The 18,232-nt window shown below is 36.8% G+C and overlaps 2 protein-coding genes across 7 annotated transcripts in view; both read right to left on the bottom strand.

Moving 5' to 3' along the window:
• The window catches only part of LOC127963955 (microtubule-associated protein RP/EB family member 1-like), an 82,543-nt gene that overhangs the window by 13,475 nt on the left and 50,836 nt on the right, over positions 1–18,232 (bottom strand). The gene's annotated exons all lie outside the window — the stretch shown is intronic.
• On the bottom strand, positions 371–18,017 carry LOC127963953 (RING1 and YY1-binding protein A-like). The gene is made up of 5 exons (XM_052564058.1): positions 17,850–18,017; positions 7,261–7,386; positions 3,899–4,444; positions 2,849–2,941; positions 371–1,638 (listed from the first exon to the last, which is right to left on the bottom strand). The coding sequence occupies exons 1-5, from the start codon at positions 17,873–17,875 to the stop codon at positions 1,389–1,391; spliced, it is 1,041 nt and encodes a 346-aa protein (XP_052420018.1). The 5' UTR covers positions 17,876–18,017; the 3' UTR covers positions 371–1,388.

Here is an 18,232-nt window from a genome sequence, read left to right as displayed (position 1 = left end):
CCCATTTTAAAGTCAAGATGAAGCAGAAGTAGTAACATTCTATACTGTAATGTCCGTATATGAGTTTAGCGGATTGGGAGGATTTTTTTTGGGAGGAGCTTAGCATTGGGTGATTGCCTGATGGGATGTTGAGATGTGGATGCAGTTGAGCATGAGCTTGCAGTAGTGGGACTAAATGAAGAGGTCCTGCATACATCACCAGAGAGAAGGAAGGTCCAGTTAAGACATTGTGAGTGAACATCATGAGGTCAAAAAAAAACACACACACAAAAAAAAACACATATGCATAGATGATTTCTTCCCAATAATAACAACAGCATGCATTCAGAAAACAGAGGATCAAAGTTTCCAAGATGCTTTGAGACTGTAATGACTTTCAGAAGTATTTTATTAGCTTCATGAGCTTCTAGATTTTTAACAAAGTTCCGAATGAATGTGTAAACCTGTGCAAATTGTCCTTATGGGCGAGAAGAAGACAGTTTTTTCAACACAATGCTATATTGGGAGTTTTTTCAAAATTAATAGTAGAGATCTTGGTAAACCATAAATATACTGTATGAACTCTCACAAATAGATAATTTGCTTCATACTCCAACAACTGCCGGTTTCTCTCTCTCCACACTTTCGTTGCCATGAAGTTGAATAACAGACAGTACTGTGAATCTCTTTATAATTTTACAAGAAATATGCAAAGGTTTAAAGACTAAAAACAGAGCAATATAAAGAACAATATTCTAAATACTGTCTTATCATCTTGTGAACCACAAAACATGTCTACATGGTACACCGTATGGATTTCAAAGTTGGCCTTGTAGTTATAATACTGTAAACTCACATCATCACAGTTTGTGTTTCCACCATGTAAACACATAAGAGTTTGTCATATGAGATAATAAGGGAACAAATCTCCCTGTACACAGTGGTCAAGCGTGACCTTATCATTGAGAACTTGCTTTCTACGAACAGCCGAAGCAACAGATCGTCGACACAGAGCTGGCTGAGAGATTGAGGAATGAGCTCAGATACTGTACATATAGCATAAAGGATTCTACGCTCTAAACACAAAGTCAAAACAGCAGTCTGCACGATTTAATGACAATGAACTATAATAATGCAAACTTGGGAGCGCTGATTTCCATGGTGCACAAAAAAGTAGGGCACAGAATATACAGTGGGTCTCGGCCTGACAGTGACTCACGTGAACATCAACACATCAATCTACAAGGTGCTCCACGAGGGTTTTCGTTAGGTACACTTCCGCCGATGTGTCAAGATGGAAATTGTCTGAATGGGTTGAAAACCTCCCTCTTCCATGTACAGTTACACGTTTGGCTATAGGAGCTCCTGGCCTCGCCAAGTGGCATTGAGGTGTCTGAATCTCTTCCCATTTAGATGGTCTCATTGTGCCCAGTAGAATGGTCTCTTCTGGGGGTGGAGGCGCGGGATGACCCCTTGTCCGTGCTCTCTGAGCTGGAGCTCAGGTGCTGCTGCTCAGAGCCAGCGCTGGAGGTGACAGTGGAGGAGGAGATGGAGGTGGAGCGGGTCTTCTCCTTAAAGTCTGTGATGATGACAGTCACATTGCCCACTGTTATAGCGAGCTGCTGAGCCGAGCTCCGGTCCACGTTCTTCAGTTTAGGTCTGAAGAGTAACAGAGGAAGTGAGAAAGAAAGAATTACACATCAACTTTATTACTGCAGCAATCATTGCGTAAACTATTAAATGGATAGTTCACCCTAAAATGAAAACGGTCATAAGTTACTCACACTCATGTCATTCCAAACAGTGTTAATATATGTGTGTGTGTGTATATATGTGTATATATATTAATAAACATTATTTCAGCTGGTTGCCAAGGAATCATTTCTTATATCTTTTAATTTAACATACTAAAATAACTACAATTGAAGAACTATATATATAAAAAAAAACATATCTGCAATACACATATAAAGATATTTGTAAAATGAAACCTGATAGATTTCTGTCCCTCCACTGAAAGTTCATTCAACCAAAACTTTCACATCAAATACGGTCAACTGAAGCTCAAATGTGCTTGACTGATATACGAGAACCAATCAGGTTTGATCTGATGTAAAATGTAATGTAAATGTTCTTGCATGTACAGTTGAGTTTCTGTAAATGCTTGATGTGACATTATCTTTTTTTTTTATCTTTCTAATGTCTTTTGGACCATCACATTTGAATCAACATTCAATGGAAGAACAGAAAATCTCCGAATTCATCAAAATTATCCTCATTTGTGTTTTAAAGATGAACAAAAGTCTTGTGGGTTTGAGAAGTAACTCATAATAAAATTGTCATTTTCGGGTGAACTGACTTTTTAAATATAAAGCAAGTTAGCAACGTTAAAAGGTGCGCCAAGTAATCTTAGGCTGCAGATGTAGTATATGCTGTAACTACATAAATTATCTTTCCAAAAGCACTGGCAGCCATTTCAAGATGTGATGCAGCATCAAGCAAAAGCAGACGTTTTTGTAGCCAATCATTAATTTACTCTGCAAACAAATGTGTCTTTTACTAACAGGATGAAGAGAGTATTCAGCTTCATGTGTTGAAATCCATTATAAGTAGTGGGCTCCCTTGTGTACAATGCAACAGCTTTTTCTAGGCCTCTAATATGACTATATGAGTCTTTACCTTATGTAAGTGCATACTTTCATAACGCTTTTGTCAGAAGTACTTTTCACTTCATTAGGAATAAACTACTGAGTTTATCTTTAAATGCTTAATTCAGCCCAAAGGTCTGAATATGATCATCCAGTTCTAGCTGTTATCTTTTCAGCAAGTTAAAGAGCCCATGGACTATGCAGATCAGTTCTGAACTTACCGTGAAATTTTAGATTTGTTATTCTTCGTGACAGACTTGCCAACCTTCATGCCATTACTTTCCCCAGCTGGACTTTTCTGAATGAGTTTGGGCCTGTAAATAAAATTCAATATGCCATTAATAACTATTATCATACAACTTTCCCCACACTCTATGGACTTAATCATTCATATGTAAATGTATTTTTATAGCAATTCTCCACTGGTGTTTTACTTAACATTTACATTTATTCATTTAGCAGAAGCTTTTATCCAAAGTGATTTAGAAATGACAAACATGCATTTCTCATTGCAGATTAGCAAATAAAATATAACCAGTTGAGTTATTACTTTAATTAATTATCCAATAAAAAAAAAATACATAGAACAGAAATAACCGAAATAAAATCTTTAACAGAGTGCAACAGCGGTCATCTACTTCTCAGTGGCAAAGGCTCCAGAACTATTTTTTACCATTCATTTTCTCATAGGGATATTAAAAAAAAAATCATTTAAGAATTCTAAGCTATGAACCAAACCAACCAGCTGCCAAAGGAGTCAAAACATTAACAACTATAAAAAAGTATAAGTATAAAAAAATCTTACAAAAAGACAAAGGTACAAGACTTAATGGCTTTAATGAGGGAAAGAACTACAATCCCATGAAGCATTGCAAATAAAAAACTAATTAAAACGGAGAAACTATTTAACTTTAAGATGTCGCTTATAGAAAATATTTAAGTAGTTAGAGAGCAAAGTGGGCATACCAACTATTACGTGATAGCATCTATTAACAAACTCGCAGCTCACAGCTGGACTGTCTTTATGGGTTTATAAATTATTGTAAAAACTCAGTTCCCCTGTGGAGAAAATTGATGGGATTTTTAATTCCAGAACCCCACTGTTATAAAGTAAACTAAAAATACATGCATTACCAGAATAAAAATCATTTGGAATAATTAATTAATTGCATATGCTTGTTATCTTTGACAGCCCTAATAACAATATCTGATTAAATCAATCTAAAAGAAAGAAGACCACTTGCAGAGCATGGCTGCATAAAAACACTCACTTCATCTTCTTAGCAGTGGGTTTTTTACTGGGCGTGAGGCTTTTAGGTCTCTCTTTGTGTTTCTCCATCATGGCTCTCTCTATTTTTCCTTTTTTGAGTTCCTCTCTCTCTGCACCCATCCTCTCTGCCGGCTGCATCCCAGAGTCTGCTGTGAGCGGATGATCTTTATCCATGTGAAGTTTGTCCAGCATTGATCTGTCTGTCTGCTCTCTGTCTGTTCTGTTGTGCTGCTGCTGCTGCAGGTCTGGGGTCAGTCCTGCTCTCTCAGGCCTCCTGTCTGTATGGAGCGACTGCGGTTTGTCTAGACCACGCTCCGGTCTCTGATCCTTGTGAGACTGACCTCCATCCAGACTTAATCTCTCGGGATGGTCGGAGTCAGGGTGGAGACTGCTGAGTCTATCCGAGTCGGAGTTGTCCATGTCGAAGTGGTCGTCGTCAGGCAGGTCTCTGTCTGTCCTTTCCCTTCTGTCTTTCTTGGCTGGAGGTGGGCCGGCGTACTGTTGAGCGACCTGCTGTGCCACGAGTTGAGAGTTTATCCTAGGTTTTCTAGAAAAGAAAATGTTACCAGAAATCAAGTGCTTTGTCAGTACTGATGTCAGTTTATGTAGCCTTAACCACCATAGAAAAAAATGATGAAATTCTAATTCCAATATGAAGTGCTCTGTTTGCTGTTAGGATGACAAAATGTGTAAAGGAACACTCCACTTTTTTTTGAAAACAACTCTCCTAGAGTTAAACAGTTGAGTTTTACCGTTTTTGAATCCATTCATCCGATCTTCGGGTCTGGCGTTAGCACTTTTAGCTTAGCAGAAGAGTCAAGTTTTAAATAGGAAAAATATTGAAACTCTTTGGTCATTTTTGAGCGAGATGCTAACGGTCTAATCAGATTCAATGATCTATGCTAAGCTAAGATAAAAGTGCTACCGCCAGACCCCGAGATTGGCTGAATGGATTAAAAAACAGTAAAACTCAACTCTAGGGGAGTTGAAAAATAAGCCTATTTTCAAACAGATTGGAGTGTTCCTTTAATATTGATAGTAAAGTTTATATTACATATTATCAAAACTATGAAATTAAACAAATAAATGTATTGGAATTATAGAATGATTTCTGAAAAACCATATGACACTGAAGACCGGAGTAATGATGCTAAAAATATACTGATGCTTTGCATCAAGGCAAGGCAAGAAAAGAGAATACCATAGAAAACAGCTATTTTCAATTGTAATAGTATTTCAAAACATGAAAAGCATTCAAATAAATGCAAACGATCACATAAACAAATTTGGTCGGCACAAAAGACCACTTTCAAAAACATTGGGGTATTTGGGGTATTAAAATGTGTACTGTCCCTTTTTAAAGACTGTCATTACATATGAACTAATGTGAGGGGGAACAACTTCTTCTGGAGGTTTGGAAAAACGGTGTTCTAAATGACCAAAATGGCTATAACTCGGATGATACATTTGGTCTATCAATAATTCAAACACATGAAGTTCATGTCTCAATGTCCTCAATACTATTTTCATACTGGCACAGCCGAAAGCACTGAGAGATGCTTTCAAGTTATGAGCGAAGGGAGTATTCTGGGTTTAAAACATTACCTCTCGGAGTCAATTTCAGTTGGAGAATCACAGTAAATTAATGTAGATCCGAGTTAACAACACCCTGCTGACAGTTCAGGTCTTTGATTGGCGGCTCTCTATGATGTTCTATTTACATGATCTGTTCCAGATTTAACTTCATACTGACAGCACATAATCACCATCCCCTAATCTTATTAAAAGAACACAGTTGTGCTAAATAAATACAAATGATCATAAACAAGCACAATTCATTTCTTACAACACCTGGAACCATTACATTGTTTTGCACCAATTAACTGATTATGGAGTATTACCACAGTTTTGAGTTATGCACAAATCCTCTTTGACAAGTGGAAAAACTACTTTTTTGCATTACTATAAGTGGGTGGGCCACTTCACGGAATGAGAATGGCTTAAAAGCGAGACAGAGAAAGGGTTTCTGGTTTGTCTGTGTGGTGCCCTGCTGATTCCCTCAGCTGTTGCTACTCTGGTGTGTAAGAGTAGCCAGACACAGACGACACTCACTCAAGTCAGCAGAAGCACACCTCAGAACGACGTAATAAACCTGGCCTCATCAAACAACCGCTCTATGAGAGAGCAGGGACTGATCCTGTTGCTTTAACAAAGCAAGAAAATCAACATTCAAGCCTGCAATTTACGCCGAGAGAGATGCCTGTGTACTTCACGCTGTACAGAATACATGAAAAGAGATATGAACACCTGCGATAAAGCCAGTGAGCACTCGACTCGCCACATTCATCCCACTAGAATATCTGGCTGAAAACAGGTAAAGGAGCAAAATATAAAAGGATATTTTGTCTCTTTCATGATATGTCAATTTCAAGAGCAAACCGTTTGAAAAAAAAAGAAAAGAAAGATGAAACACTTTGCATAGACATTGTACTCCAAACGTCTGAGACCACCGGTGAATCATTTTTATAAATTTTTCATTTTCACAATTTAACATAAATATATCAAGTATAAAAATGTGAAGTTTTATAATGAAAAAAGAAAATAGCCATTTTAAAATTCCTTAAAGAAGCATCTGATGTTTGGTGGAAACATCTGATATTTTGTACAGAGTTCAACGGCACAAATGTGCTTATATGATTAGTGACCTAGAATTGTGTCAGAAATATCCCTGCTGTATCCCATAATCCACTTTTGGGAAATCTTAAACGGCTAAAATAATTATACACTACCATATGTGCTGTGCTTTTGCAAAACAGCTATGAACATACTGAATATCTACTACAAAAAAATTCATTATTTTTCACCATTGGCTTATATATCTTACATTTTTCACGGACAGAACCCTTATCATTTCAGAGACTATGGCTGCATGCCATGGGCACCAATAATAGCCTAAATTCTAGCACATAACATCATCAATAAGATAACATCAGTGCATTAGTGACAACACAGCAATAAATCAAGCCATGTGTTTCATATTTTGCACATTATTCAACAAACAGCACAGTGTGTGTAAGAAAACAACAATGCTGCATTAGCAAATCTGAGATAGTTAAAGCCTACATCTTGCAGTTTCCCATTTCCTATAGGCTCACATAATGGGGAACCAGCCGGATCCTGCCGCCTGTCCAAGAGTGTCACTGAAATTCTACAGGATTCATATGATGTCAGTGTGGACAAAGACACAATCCACAGCAACAAGACAAAATATCAATGTTGACATCTTCACTGCATGCATGTGCATTGTGTTTATGATGGTTATGAATGCACAGCTCCCTCTTATAAGCTGCAGTGTCACTTTACCTTGTAGATGTACCTTTCCGCACATCACATATACTGCATTTGAATGCCTCTGCACTGTTTTTGAAGGTGCAGACGCTACAGTCCCAAAATCCGTTGTCTGCAGAGGGCTTGGCTTGTCTTTTTGGCCTACAAGATTTAAAGGGAGAATTGGTTAGGGTATTTAAAAAACATGCTGCACCCTAATTAGTGCAAATGTCATCATGTGCACTAATTCTACGTGCTGTTTTCAGACGCCGTCCTCCACAACCACACTATTACACTTGCAATCTGGTTGCAGTAAAGTTGGTTTTATATTGGACATTTGTTAGACATTCGCTGAGCAAATTAAGGGACTGTCTCAAAATTGCATGAAAATAATAAAAAAGATGCAAAGCATCATGCAAATAAAATGTAAAGAATTAAGTGGAAAACATTAATACATGATTTTAAAATGTTAATCGGATTCTTACTATGAATTATTACATTGAATTACAACATTTACTTTAACTTTTAGAAACAGGAGCTGATATGGCATCAGTAATATATTCAGTAACACTTGAAAATATGATTTTGTATATTATTGGTGAATCTTTCAATTATTAAAATCTATATAACTTCCATGTGACCCACAGATGTCACACCAGTTGTAATATCTTCACACAATCCTAATACAAATCATACCTTTAAAATAAATTCTATAAATACTTGTATCATTAAGCTGTAATATATATGGTCTCTGATCCCTAATCAAATCAAAATGGTTCAATCTGTAATTGTTCTGTGTTCTTAGATAAGCATGAAATTCATGTTAGTCTAAAAGAGTTTGCAACTGCTGCTGATGCAGTGCCACATGGAGATCTCATGGTTTTCACTCAGTGGATCTATGCAAAATATTTGTAAATATTTGTATATAAGTAAACACTGATTCTCATCATCTAAATCATAAAAACAATAAGAAAATTAAAGTAGTCTATTCCTGTGACTTTTGTTATCTCCAACTGGAATGGTTTTGTAAGTGATATTCCCTGGGAAGTAAGTCATTACCTTGCAAATACCTGATAACAAAATGTTACATTTAACCCTTTCATGCATGGTGTCCACTACAGTGGACAGATATTTGAAGCCATTTTGAACCATTTAAGCACCATTTCCCAACCACCAACTGCGAACCCCTAAAGTGTTGTCTACAATTGGATTTAATTATTGTCATTGTATCCTTTGTTTATTTGTTTTTTTGTTTTGAGATATAGCATAATTTGTTTAAACAGGCAGAGGGAAGAGGAGATATGCCAAGAACATCAGTAATAAGTGTTAAATCTTTTTATTCTCAAAAAGACAGACATACACCCCTGCCCCATACACACACACTCTTACCTTTTGTTTGTTACACTTCACTTTTCTGTGCTATCATGGCATTGCTTGTTGTTATTTAAATGTTCTTATGAGTATTCATACATTTTTTGCTTGTAGTAAATGTAAAAAAAAAGGGGGGGGGGGATGCTTTTTAAAGATAACACATTAAATTATATTGATTCACTTTTTATTCCTTTGATGCATGTTGTCCACTACAGTGAACAGATTTGTAACTCCCTCAAAATAAAATATACTGACAAAAAAGTTTTTGGCATGAATTTTTTCTTGTTTACAAGTAAAAAATAAACATATATAAAAAAATATTACTTTGTGATTTAATAATTAATGCATGAAAGGGTTAAGTTGATTTAAAGATTTTATGCAGATAAGAGCTCTCCTATCCACCTTTTTCTTCAATGCGAAAGTAAGCCTATGGGTGAGACTTTGATTCATAGGTAAATAACGGGGAGGAGTAAATGGTAAAACTGTTTGCACTACAAACAAATGTGCTCACAATTAAGATAATACATAATATGATAAGACACACCAACTTTCAATATCAAGCAGCAAAACAGTTTTGTTCAGCTAAAAATAGCTGGACGGAGTGGACACAGATGAGACTGGAAACCAGACTCATGAATGTACAAATGGCTGTGCCCATTTTTACAACAAGAAAAAGTTGGATAAGCTTTGAGAATGATATTACAACTGTTCTTTCTGTTTAGAGAACCCTGAAACCTCTTTACATTTATTTGGGAATTGCTCACACAATTACATTTTGATGATATTCTTGATTTTATCAAATATTATATGAATCCTAATATCAAATTTATGAATAGAAATGTAATTTTTTGGTTTTCATGATTATGAAAAGAAAAGTGATATTTATTTCATAAACCTTATTTTCCTGTTAGCTAAATATCATATTCATGATGTCAATTTTGGTGACATAGAATGCAAAAATCACTTTTATAAGGTGTTTGAACACAGTTGTTTGGCTGCAGTGTGTGAAAACCACCAGCCTATAATGGTAAAAAATCCACCCATTCTTTGTTTTATAATCCCAATAATTCATAAACAGTCTCTCCACACGAGCAGTTCCAGGTTGTAGTAGCATTTTACACCGGACTACCTCACAAACGAGGGTCAGTTCAGCGCTGGAGTTGTGCAAAGATTGCTTCTGAAAGAGGGATTGATACCAATGATTTAAGCACAAACATCCAGACTAAAGATAAAAAAAAAAAAAGTAAGCATTACGCATAAAAAAATTTGTTTTCCAAAAGAGCTTCCGAAAGAGCTTTTTGGCTAATGTTGCTAAAGCTACCATTGTCTCTGCCTGTTTTCACCACTGTTGGGAACGTTACTTTAAAAAAGTAATTAGTTATGGTTACTCACTACTTGTTCCAAAAAGTAACTGAGTTAGTAACTGAATTACTCTATAATAAAAGTAACTCGTTACCAGGGAAAGTAACTATTTGCGTTACTGTAAAAAAAAAAAAAAAAAAAAGTCAAAGAATTATTATATTATTATTTTATTATTATTTTTTTGGAGCAGTTTTCACAAGTCAGTTAAAATGAGTAGAATGGACAGGTGTTCGTACAGAACTTTCAGTATTTATTGTACGTCAACAGACAGCAAATTTTATCCTGCACTTCCAAGTATTATCTTTGTAAGAAAAGTGTTTTTGGCCACTAGCTTTGTAGATGAGTGTGTCACATATTAGATGTACACATTACATGCACGTTCTTGCCTTTGAACACAATGAATTTGAAATAGTGCTTATATCTCCACCTTGAAAATGCCAACTTTTCATCAGATTGCTCCCGACTCGTCATCTCTGCTGCTGCTGCTCTCGCGTGCGTGTGTTTGACGCCGCTGGCGTAAAAACACTGGCTCTGATTGGCTACCATGAAACACATGACTCTGCCTTATCCAATCATAATCACTTATCTCGTTATTAACCCACCTCCTCACTCACTGTGTGAGCCAGTGGTGCGTTCGGATTGCATAGTTCATTAAATCAATGCATAGTAACGCACCACATTTAACGTCCAGTAATGTTAACGGCGTTATAACAACAGGAAAAGTAATTAGTTAGATTACCCCGTTATTGAAAAAATAACGTCGTTACCTAACGTTCTTTTAAACGGCGTTATTCCAAACACTGGTTTTCACTAATGCTTCCTTCATGTGCTACCAGAATGATCGTAAATAGGAATGTGGTAGTTAAAAATTGCATTTGGAAACAATGTGAGGTCAGTATAACACGGTCACCACCAGTTAAACCATAACACCGGTGGTATGCCTGCGAGCATATATATTAGGAGTGGAACGGTTCAACTTTTTCATGTTTCGGTTTGTATCATGATTTTAGAATCACGGATTTCGGTATGTGCTATGTTTATAGAAAAACTATACTTTCAAATAAAAATTATGAAAATAAGAATATTCTATCTAACTACAAGCAACAGCACAAATAAATACAAAAGATTAAAGATACAAATAAAATAAACAGTGATTTTTCAGGCTAGCATTACTGGTGCATCTCAATAAAATTCATTTATTTCAGTAATCAACTCAAATTGTGAAACTCGTGTATTAAATAAATTCAGTGCACACAGACTGAAGTAGTTTTAAGTCTTTGGTTCTTTTAATTGTTTTAATTTTGGCTCACATTTAACAAAAACCCACCAATTCACTATCTCAACAAATAAGAATATGGTGACATGCCAATCAGCTAATCAAACTCAAAAGACCCGCAAAGGTTTCCTGAGCCTTCAAAATGGTCTCTTAGTTTGGTTGACTCGGCTACACAATCTTAGAGAAGACTGCTGATCTGTTGTCCAGAAGACAATCATTGACACCCTTCACAAGGAGCCACAAACATTCATTGCCAAAGAAGCTGGCTGTTCACAGAGTGCTGTATCCAAGCATGTTAACAGAAAGTTGTGTGGAAAGAAAAAGAGTGGAAAAAAAGAGGCACAACCAACAGATAGAACCGCAGCCTTAAGAGGATTGTCAAGCAAAATCGATTCAAGAATCCATGCCACCCCGAATTGAGGCAGTAATTAAAGCAAAAGGAGCCTCTACCAAGTATTGTGTACATTTACAGTAAATGAACATACTTTCAAGAAGGTCAACAATTCACTAAAAGTGTATTCTAATTTGTTGAGATGTGAATTGGTGGGTTTTTGTTAAATGTGAGCCAAAATAATCACAATTAAAAGAACCAAAGACTTAAACTACTTCAGTCTGTGTTAGTGTTGTCACGATACCAAAATTTCAGTATTCGGTACTGATACCAGTGAAAATCCACGGTTCTCTGTACCAATTTCGGTACTAAAGCAAAACACAAAAATATGCTAATTAAAAAAAATATAACTTTTTAGCACTAAAAATAAAACCAATGCCATTCTTTATACTTATTTACAATTGTGTTTAAAGTTTTTCTACAAGTTATATAATTATGAAAAACAGTAAACAAGTTTCACCCAAATTTAATTTGTCTTTTAATTTATGAAATTTAAACACATTTTATTTTTGGTAAATAAAGGGCATTTGTTATTAAAATTTAAACATGGAAGAAATATCGGATTTATTTCTTTTAAAAATAAAGTTTTATAATTTTTTCAACAGTAGTAGCATTATCACATACACTTTACTAAATAATAATAATATTTCTAGCACAATGCCTTTATGTAAAAATTAACTTCTAGGCCTAATGAATGCATATTTGTCATTTTAACTGAACTTAAGACTGGTGGTGATGCTTAAAGAGCCACACAGATGGGAAATCAAAAATTACCTGTATTACAGTGTATGATGTAGCTGTCCATCAGTGTAAACAATGTGCAAAGTAATTAAACCAAAAAGTACACGATTTATAAAGTTATTGGCTTTTAAAGTAAGGAGTCCACTCTGAATCGCTGAAACGAGTCGTTATAGATTTCAAATCTGTGTGCCCCACCCCCCACACAGACGCTCTGGTTTGTGTGATAGCATCATGTCGAGGAGACAGTGTGTTTTTAATTGTAAAGGCATGTTTGCTTTATTTTCACTGCCAAAGAATGAAGATCAGAAGAACCAATGGCTAAAATTCATTTTTACCACAATAACAGGGCAGTACAACAAATCCCTTTTGTTGTGTTCACAACATTTCACTGATGACTGCTTTTCTAATCTCGGTGAGTACAAGGCGGGATTTTCAAAGCGTTTGGCCATAAAAGAGGGTTCATTACCAACTTTATTTAGACCAACAAGCATCTCCGAATCACAACGCGAAGTATGATTATGAAGTTATGTGTTTGTTTTCTCCCGAGCGTCTTATCAGTATGTGTGCTGTCTGCAGCCTGTCTGCGCTGATCTTCATTTACAAACACGTCATTAAAATGAAGTGTAACAAGTGCTGCTAATAGATATTCTGTGATAAAGTAATCCATATGAAAACAACGCAATGTCCATTTTTCACGTCTCCCTTCATTATATCTAATGTGACCACGCCCCCGTGCTGAACGCGCTATTCAGATTCAAACTGAAGCGTGCGGCTTGAATACGCACACACAGAAGAAAAAGCAGCGAGACTGTTCAAGTTTTTTATTTTACTGTTTGCTTTGCAATGAGCGGAATAAGACATAATTCACCCCAAAAAGATGCTAACGCATTGTTTACCATGAAGTTGTGTGCAGAACAACCAATCAAAACTGACTATATTAGTTGACCAATCAGAACACAGTATGCTACCGAAAGGCTACCGAGTCTGTTAAACCTTTGAAAAGTCTTACCAGATCATTCAAATCCGTGCTCGCACTGCCGCTAACACAGAGAGAGCAGTTAGCATGTTTGGTTAAAAAAACATCTTCACATAAGGTCTTTTCAACTACACAGTAATATTTCTGTCTAATAGTAATTTATATCATCACAGAAATATTGGGATGAAGTTTATAGTTCAGATATAAACATTGATGTCTATATTATAGCGATCAAAATAGAGCAAATCCCCTTTTGAAAGTACTGCGCTTCAAATAACGTTTGTGTTATTAGCAATTAGCATTTGCATTAACATAGCAATTCCGCAAAGGAGAGCTCAGTTCAGTGTTACTGTCTGTGAGACCTGGCTCTCTCTTTCTGTGTGTGCACCAAACACAGCGCGAGTAACCATCAGCTCAGTTCAGCTTTTCCGCGTCTTGTGTTTGAATGCTTTAAAGTTTTTTGAATGGTTAAATTGGCAAGTAGCAAGACTTAATAACACGTGAAAATGATACGCTTTCATGAAGACACGCATTCTGTCAACTGTCCTGAGCATCTTATTAGACTGGCCTCAGCCAGATGGTTGAGATCAACTAGTAAAGGAGTATTTTTTCCTATTGAAAGAACGATCATAACTTACAATCTTTTACTCTCCTCGCAAATATCTTCCCTTGTTTGGCTAAAGGATACATGGGAAAAAGAGCTTGGACTGGCAGTAGACGAGGACTGGTGGAGAGAGTCGCTGCTTAGGATCAATTCCACTTGCACTTGTGCTCGTTTGAGCCTTATTCAGTTTAAGGTGGTTCATAGGATCCACTACACTAAGGCTAGGCTAAAGAGATTATTCCCTGACACGGATGATTCTTGTATTAGATGTTCCCTTTCCCCTGCAGATCATACACATACGTTTTTCTCCTGCCCTAGGCTCGACTCCTTCTGGTCGTCTTTCTTCAACTCCCTTTCTGTTATTTTGGGCATCCCCCTAACCCCATGCCCTCTAATTGCAATTTTTGGTGTGTCCCCTGAGAACAGGTTTAATAAATATCAAGCTGACCTTGTTGCGTTTTCTGCCCTCATAGCCAAACGACGTATATTGCTACATTGGAAGAGTCCTAATCCCCCTGGCTCAACCTCTTGGTTAAAAGATTTAATGTCTTTTCTTCATTTAGAAAAAATCAAACATACAGTTAGAGGATCTGTGAAACGATTTCATAATACATGGGACCCATTTCTCTCTTATGTTAACTCCCTAACTTCGCTAGACTCTTAAATTTGATCGAATACCTTTTCCTTTTCTGTTTTTTTTGTTTTTGAGTGTTTTTTTTTTTTTATTATTGCTTTTTATCTTTATTATTATTATTATTTTTTTATTTATTTTTTTTTTTTTATTTTTTTTTTTTTTTTTTTCATCTATGTTCTTTTACATAAAAGATTTACCTCCAGGGAAAAGAAAATGGAAAAATGCCAGACTTCTTATTTACAGTTGACCTGTTTACCGTCTGTAACATGTTTGGAAGTTTGCACAATAAACATATTTATAAAAAAAAAAAAGAAAGAACGATCATAGCTCACTATCAGCAGTTATTTTATCTATGTTTGTAACATTTCTTATAGATTATTGCTCAGTGTAAGAGACAAATAAATATCAGATAAAGATAAATTGGCACAAGTACCAGTACGAGTGATTGCGTGTGCGAATTAGTCATACTGTCTCTATATTATTGTGAAGCTGTAGGTTGTAAATAGCCTAGTTCCTTCAAAAGTAGAAAAATATGCTATAATAAGTTTTGAGATTCTAAACTACTTTAGTGATAAATCACAGGACAGCGCTGACAACTAGTTTCTGTGTTCCTCTGTGCGCATGATCTTCACATCTACTGTTTATATGAGTGTTCGTGCCACAATGCAGCTGCACGAACATGGGAGCTTGAAATAATAATAAACATTTGACCGTCTAATCGCTTGAATATCCAAACCATAAAACAAATACAACTGACAAAGTGTAGTGAAGACGCAAGACTCCTTCAAGTCATTTCTCCTGCTGTTGTACCTGCACTAACTCACATCGCTAACCAGTCCCTCCAGAAAAACGCGATTATGTGATCGCCAGGCTGCATATTTATGCGGGGTCGCATTTTTTCAAATACGCAGCTCTTTTGCCTCATAAATAGCCGATTTCAGAAAGCAAAATATGCGGGGCTAGCATGATTTCATAATCCCTGTATTTTCGTTGCAAAAAACTCACAAATATATATAAGCAGAAAGTTGAAAAATGTTGCGTTTACTTCACACAAGTAAAGCGCCATTTTCCCCCTATTGCCATGGGAACCTTATGAAGTGACGTAATTACCTGAAAGTGAACATCATCTGCAAACCCCGCGGTGAAACCAGGGTGAAACTTGAAGCGCGCAAATTATTCTTATTTGCCAACAAAAATAAGCACAAAAGAACTTGAGAAGCAGTTTCCCGATTTGTTACATGACAGTGGAGCCAAATTATATTGCGAGAACTTGCGAAAACTGCGGTTTGATGAAATAGAGAAAAAAGGTGATTCCCCCCAACACCCCCTCCTCACTAGGCTACTAACACTGTTGTAGTTTCATTCAGAAGTTACAGTTGTAATTATATTAGTAGTATGTAAAATAATTTACGTTGCAGTAAGAGATTGCAACTTAAATATTCTGTGATTTAGTATGCTCGCTTATCATAGGAAGTACTAAGAAATTATTCTTTACATTAAGGTAGTAGCCTAGGGAGAAAAGGGTGTTGGGGGAATCACCTTTTTTTCTCTTTTTCATCAAATCGCAGTTTTTGCAAGTTCACGCAATTTCATCGCATATAATTGCAAAAATATGCCGCATATTCCATCGCATTTTTTAAGAAAACGTGCCGCAAAATCAAGGATTTTTGCCCACAACAATCACAAAAATATTTTTTTTCCTCAACATTTAGATAGGCTCGTATAACCCCACTTCTTAAGAAACCCACCCTTAACCAAACTCTTTTAGAGAACTACAGACCGTTTTCCCTTCTACCTTTCATTGCAAAAACACTTGAATGAGTTGTGTTCAACCTCCTGGACAGCAACCAATCTGGCTTCAGAAGTGGACATTCGATTGAGACTGCCTTGCTTTCAGCTGCTGAAGCCCTAAGACTGGCAAGAGCAACATCTAGCTACTAGGGTTAGCCTCATGGCTCAGTTCTTGGACCAATTCTCTTCTCTGTCTACATGGCATCACTTGGTTCTGTCATTCAGAAACATGACTTTTCATATCACTGCTATGTTTTACCTCTCATTCTATCCTGATTATCCGAAGATTGCTGCTCATATCTCAGCATGTCTAACAGACATTTCTTGTTGGATGAAGAACCATCACCATCAACTCAAGCTGGCTAAGACAGAACTGCTTTTGTTTCCATCAAACCCATCAATTCATCACAATTTCACCATCCAGTTAGGCTTATCAACTCCTTGGAAACAGCTAGAAATCTTGGAGTTGTGACTGATGATAAACTGAATTGGTCCTGCAGATTTGCTTTATACAACATTAGGAAGATCAGGCCCTTTCTTTTAAACACATGCAACACAACTCCTTGTTCAAAATCATGTTCTATCCAGGCTGGACTATTGCAATGCTCTCTTGGCAGGTCTTCCAGCCAGTTCTATCAAACGTCTACAATTAATCCAAACTGCCGCTGAAAATTTTAAAGAAAAGAACTCACTTCACACCTCTGTTTATTAATTTGCACTGGTTGCTATTAGCTGCTTGCATAAAATTCAATGCATTAATGTTTGCTCACAAAACCACCACTGCCTCTGCATCCCACTGCAAGACATGTAGTTTACTTACATATTTATAACATATAATAATCATTTAAAAGTTAAAAATAATATATTTGCCAACATAAAGTACACATGTAAAAGGATCATGGTTTTAGTGTTTTCGTTGAATAATGCACATATTTAATCAAGTTTATTGTGGATTTTGCACTTTTGAGATGCTCCCTAACTTGACATGCGCAAGCGGAGACCGTTGTGAGGACTTTTTCACTTCAGAGGTTTAAAACAATTGCATCATCGATGCTACTATTCATTTTGATATTATGCTTTTAAATGTGATCTGAACGAGATACAGCATGATCCATGACTATTATGTGATTGCATATAAATTAATGCTTAAGTAAAGATCGAATGTATAACGAATCGAATGTCCAAAATAAAACCAACTTTACCGCACCCGCAATCTGACGATTTTGGCTAAGGCTTTCTCTGTTTAAAAAAGGCGATAAGAAAAGAAGAGTGGAGGCGTTTCCTAAATTCCCTTTGTCTAAAGCTCGATACCGGGAGTCAGGCAAGGCTCCGTATCCGCCATGGCTGCGCTTTTTTTCCCCGTTAAATCTGACCAGGAAAAATAAGTAGACTTCAACCGCATTGCGCGGCTATACGCCAGTGCACACAAACGCGCAAGATGCTTAATGAAAATACAGAGCGAAGGAGATGTTTCTATACCTGGATGGGCTTTTCTTGTCGCCCATAATGGGAGAAACACCGTCTTCAAGAGGAGGGGGCTTCTGTAATGTACAGTGTGAGCTCCAGACAGAGCCGCTGCTGCTATCACACACTTGCACTCGCTGACCGCTGCAGCGAGACTGGCGTCGCTCCGTCACGTGACCTCGCCCTGAGCCAATCACAACTCGCACACATTTAAAAGTCTAATGTTTCATATAGAAATGTGCGCGTTTGAAACTGACCACTGCCAATGGCCAGAGATGGGGACTCGAGTTTGAGACTCGGACTCGAGTGCGACTTAAGTCGCACAAACAGTGACTTCAGACTCGACTTGAGACTCGTCCTCGAAAGACTTCAGACTCGACTCGGACTCGAGCTCCGGG

Source organism: Carassius gibelio, chromosome B8, assembly GCF_023724105.1.
Source record: "Carassius gibelio isolate Cgi1373 ecotype wild population from Czech Republic chromosome B8, carGib1.2-hapl.c, whole genome shotgun sequence".
In the NCBI taxonomy this organism is placed as follows: Eukaryota; Metazoa; Chordata; class Actinopteri; order Cypriniformes; family Cyprinidae; genus Carassius; species Carassius gibelio.
This window is presented reverse-complemented; position numbering and strand designations above follow the sequence as displayed.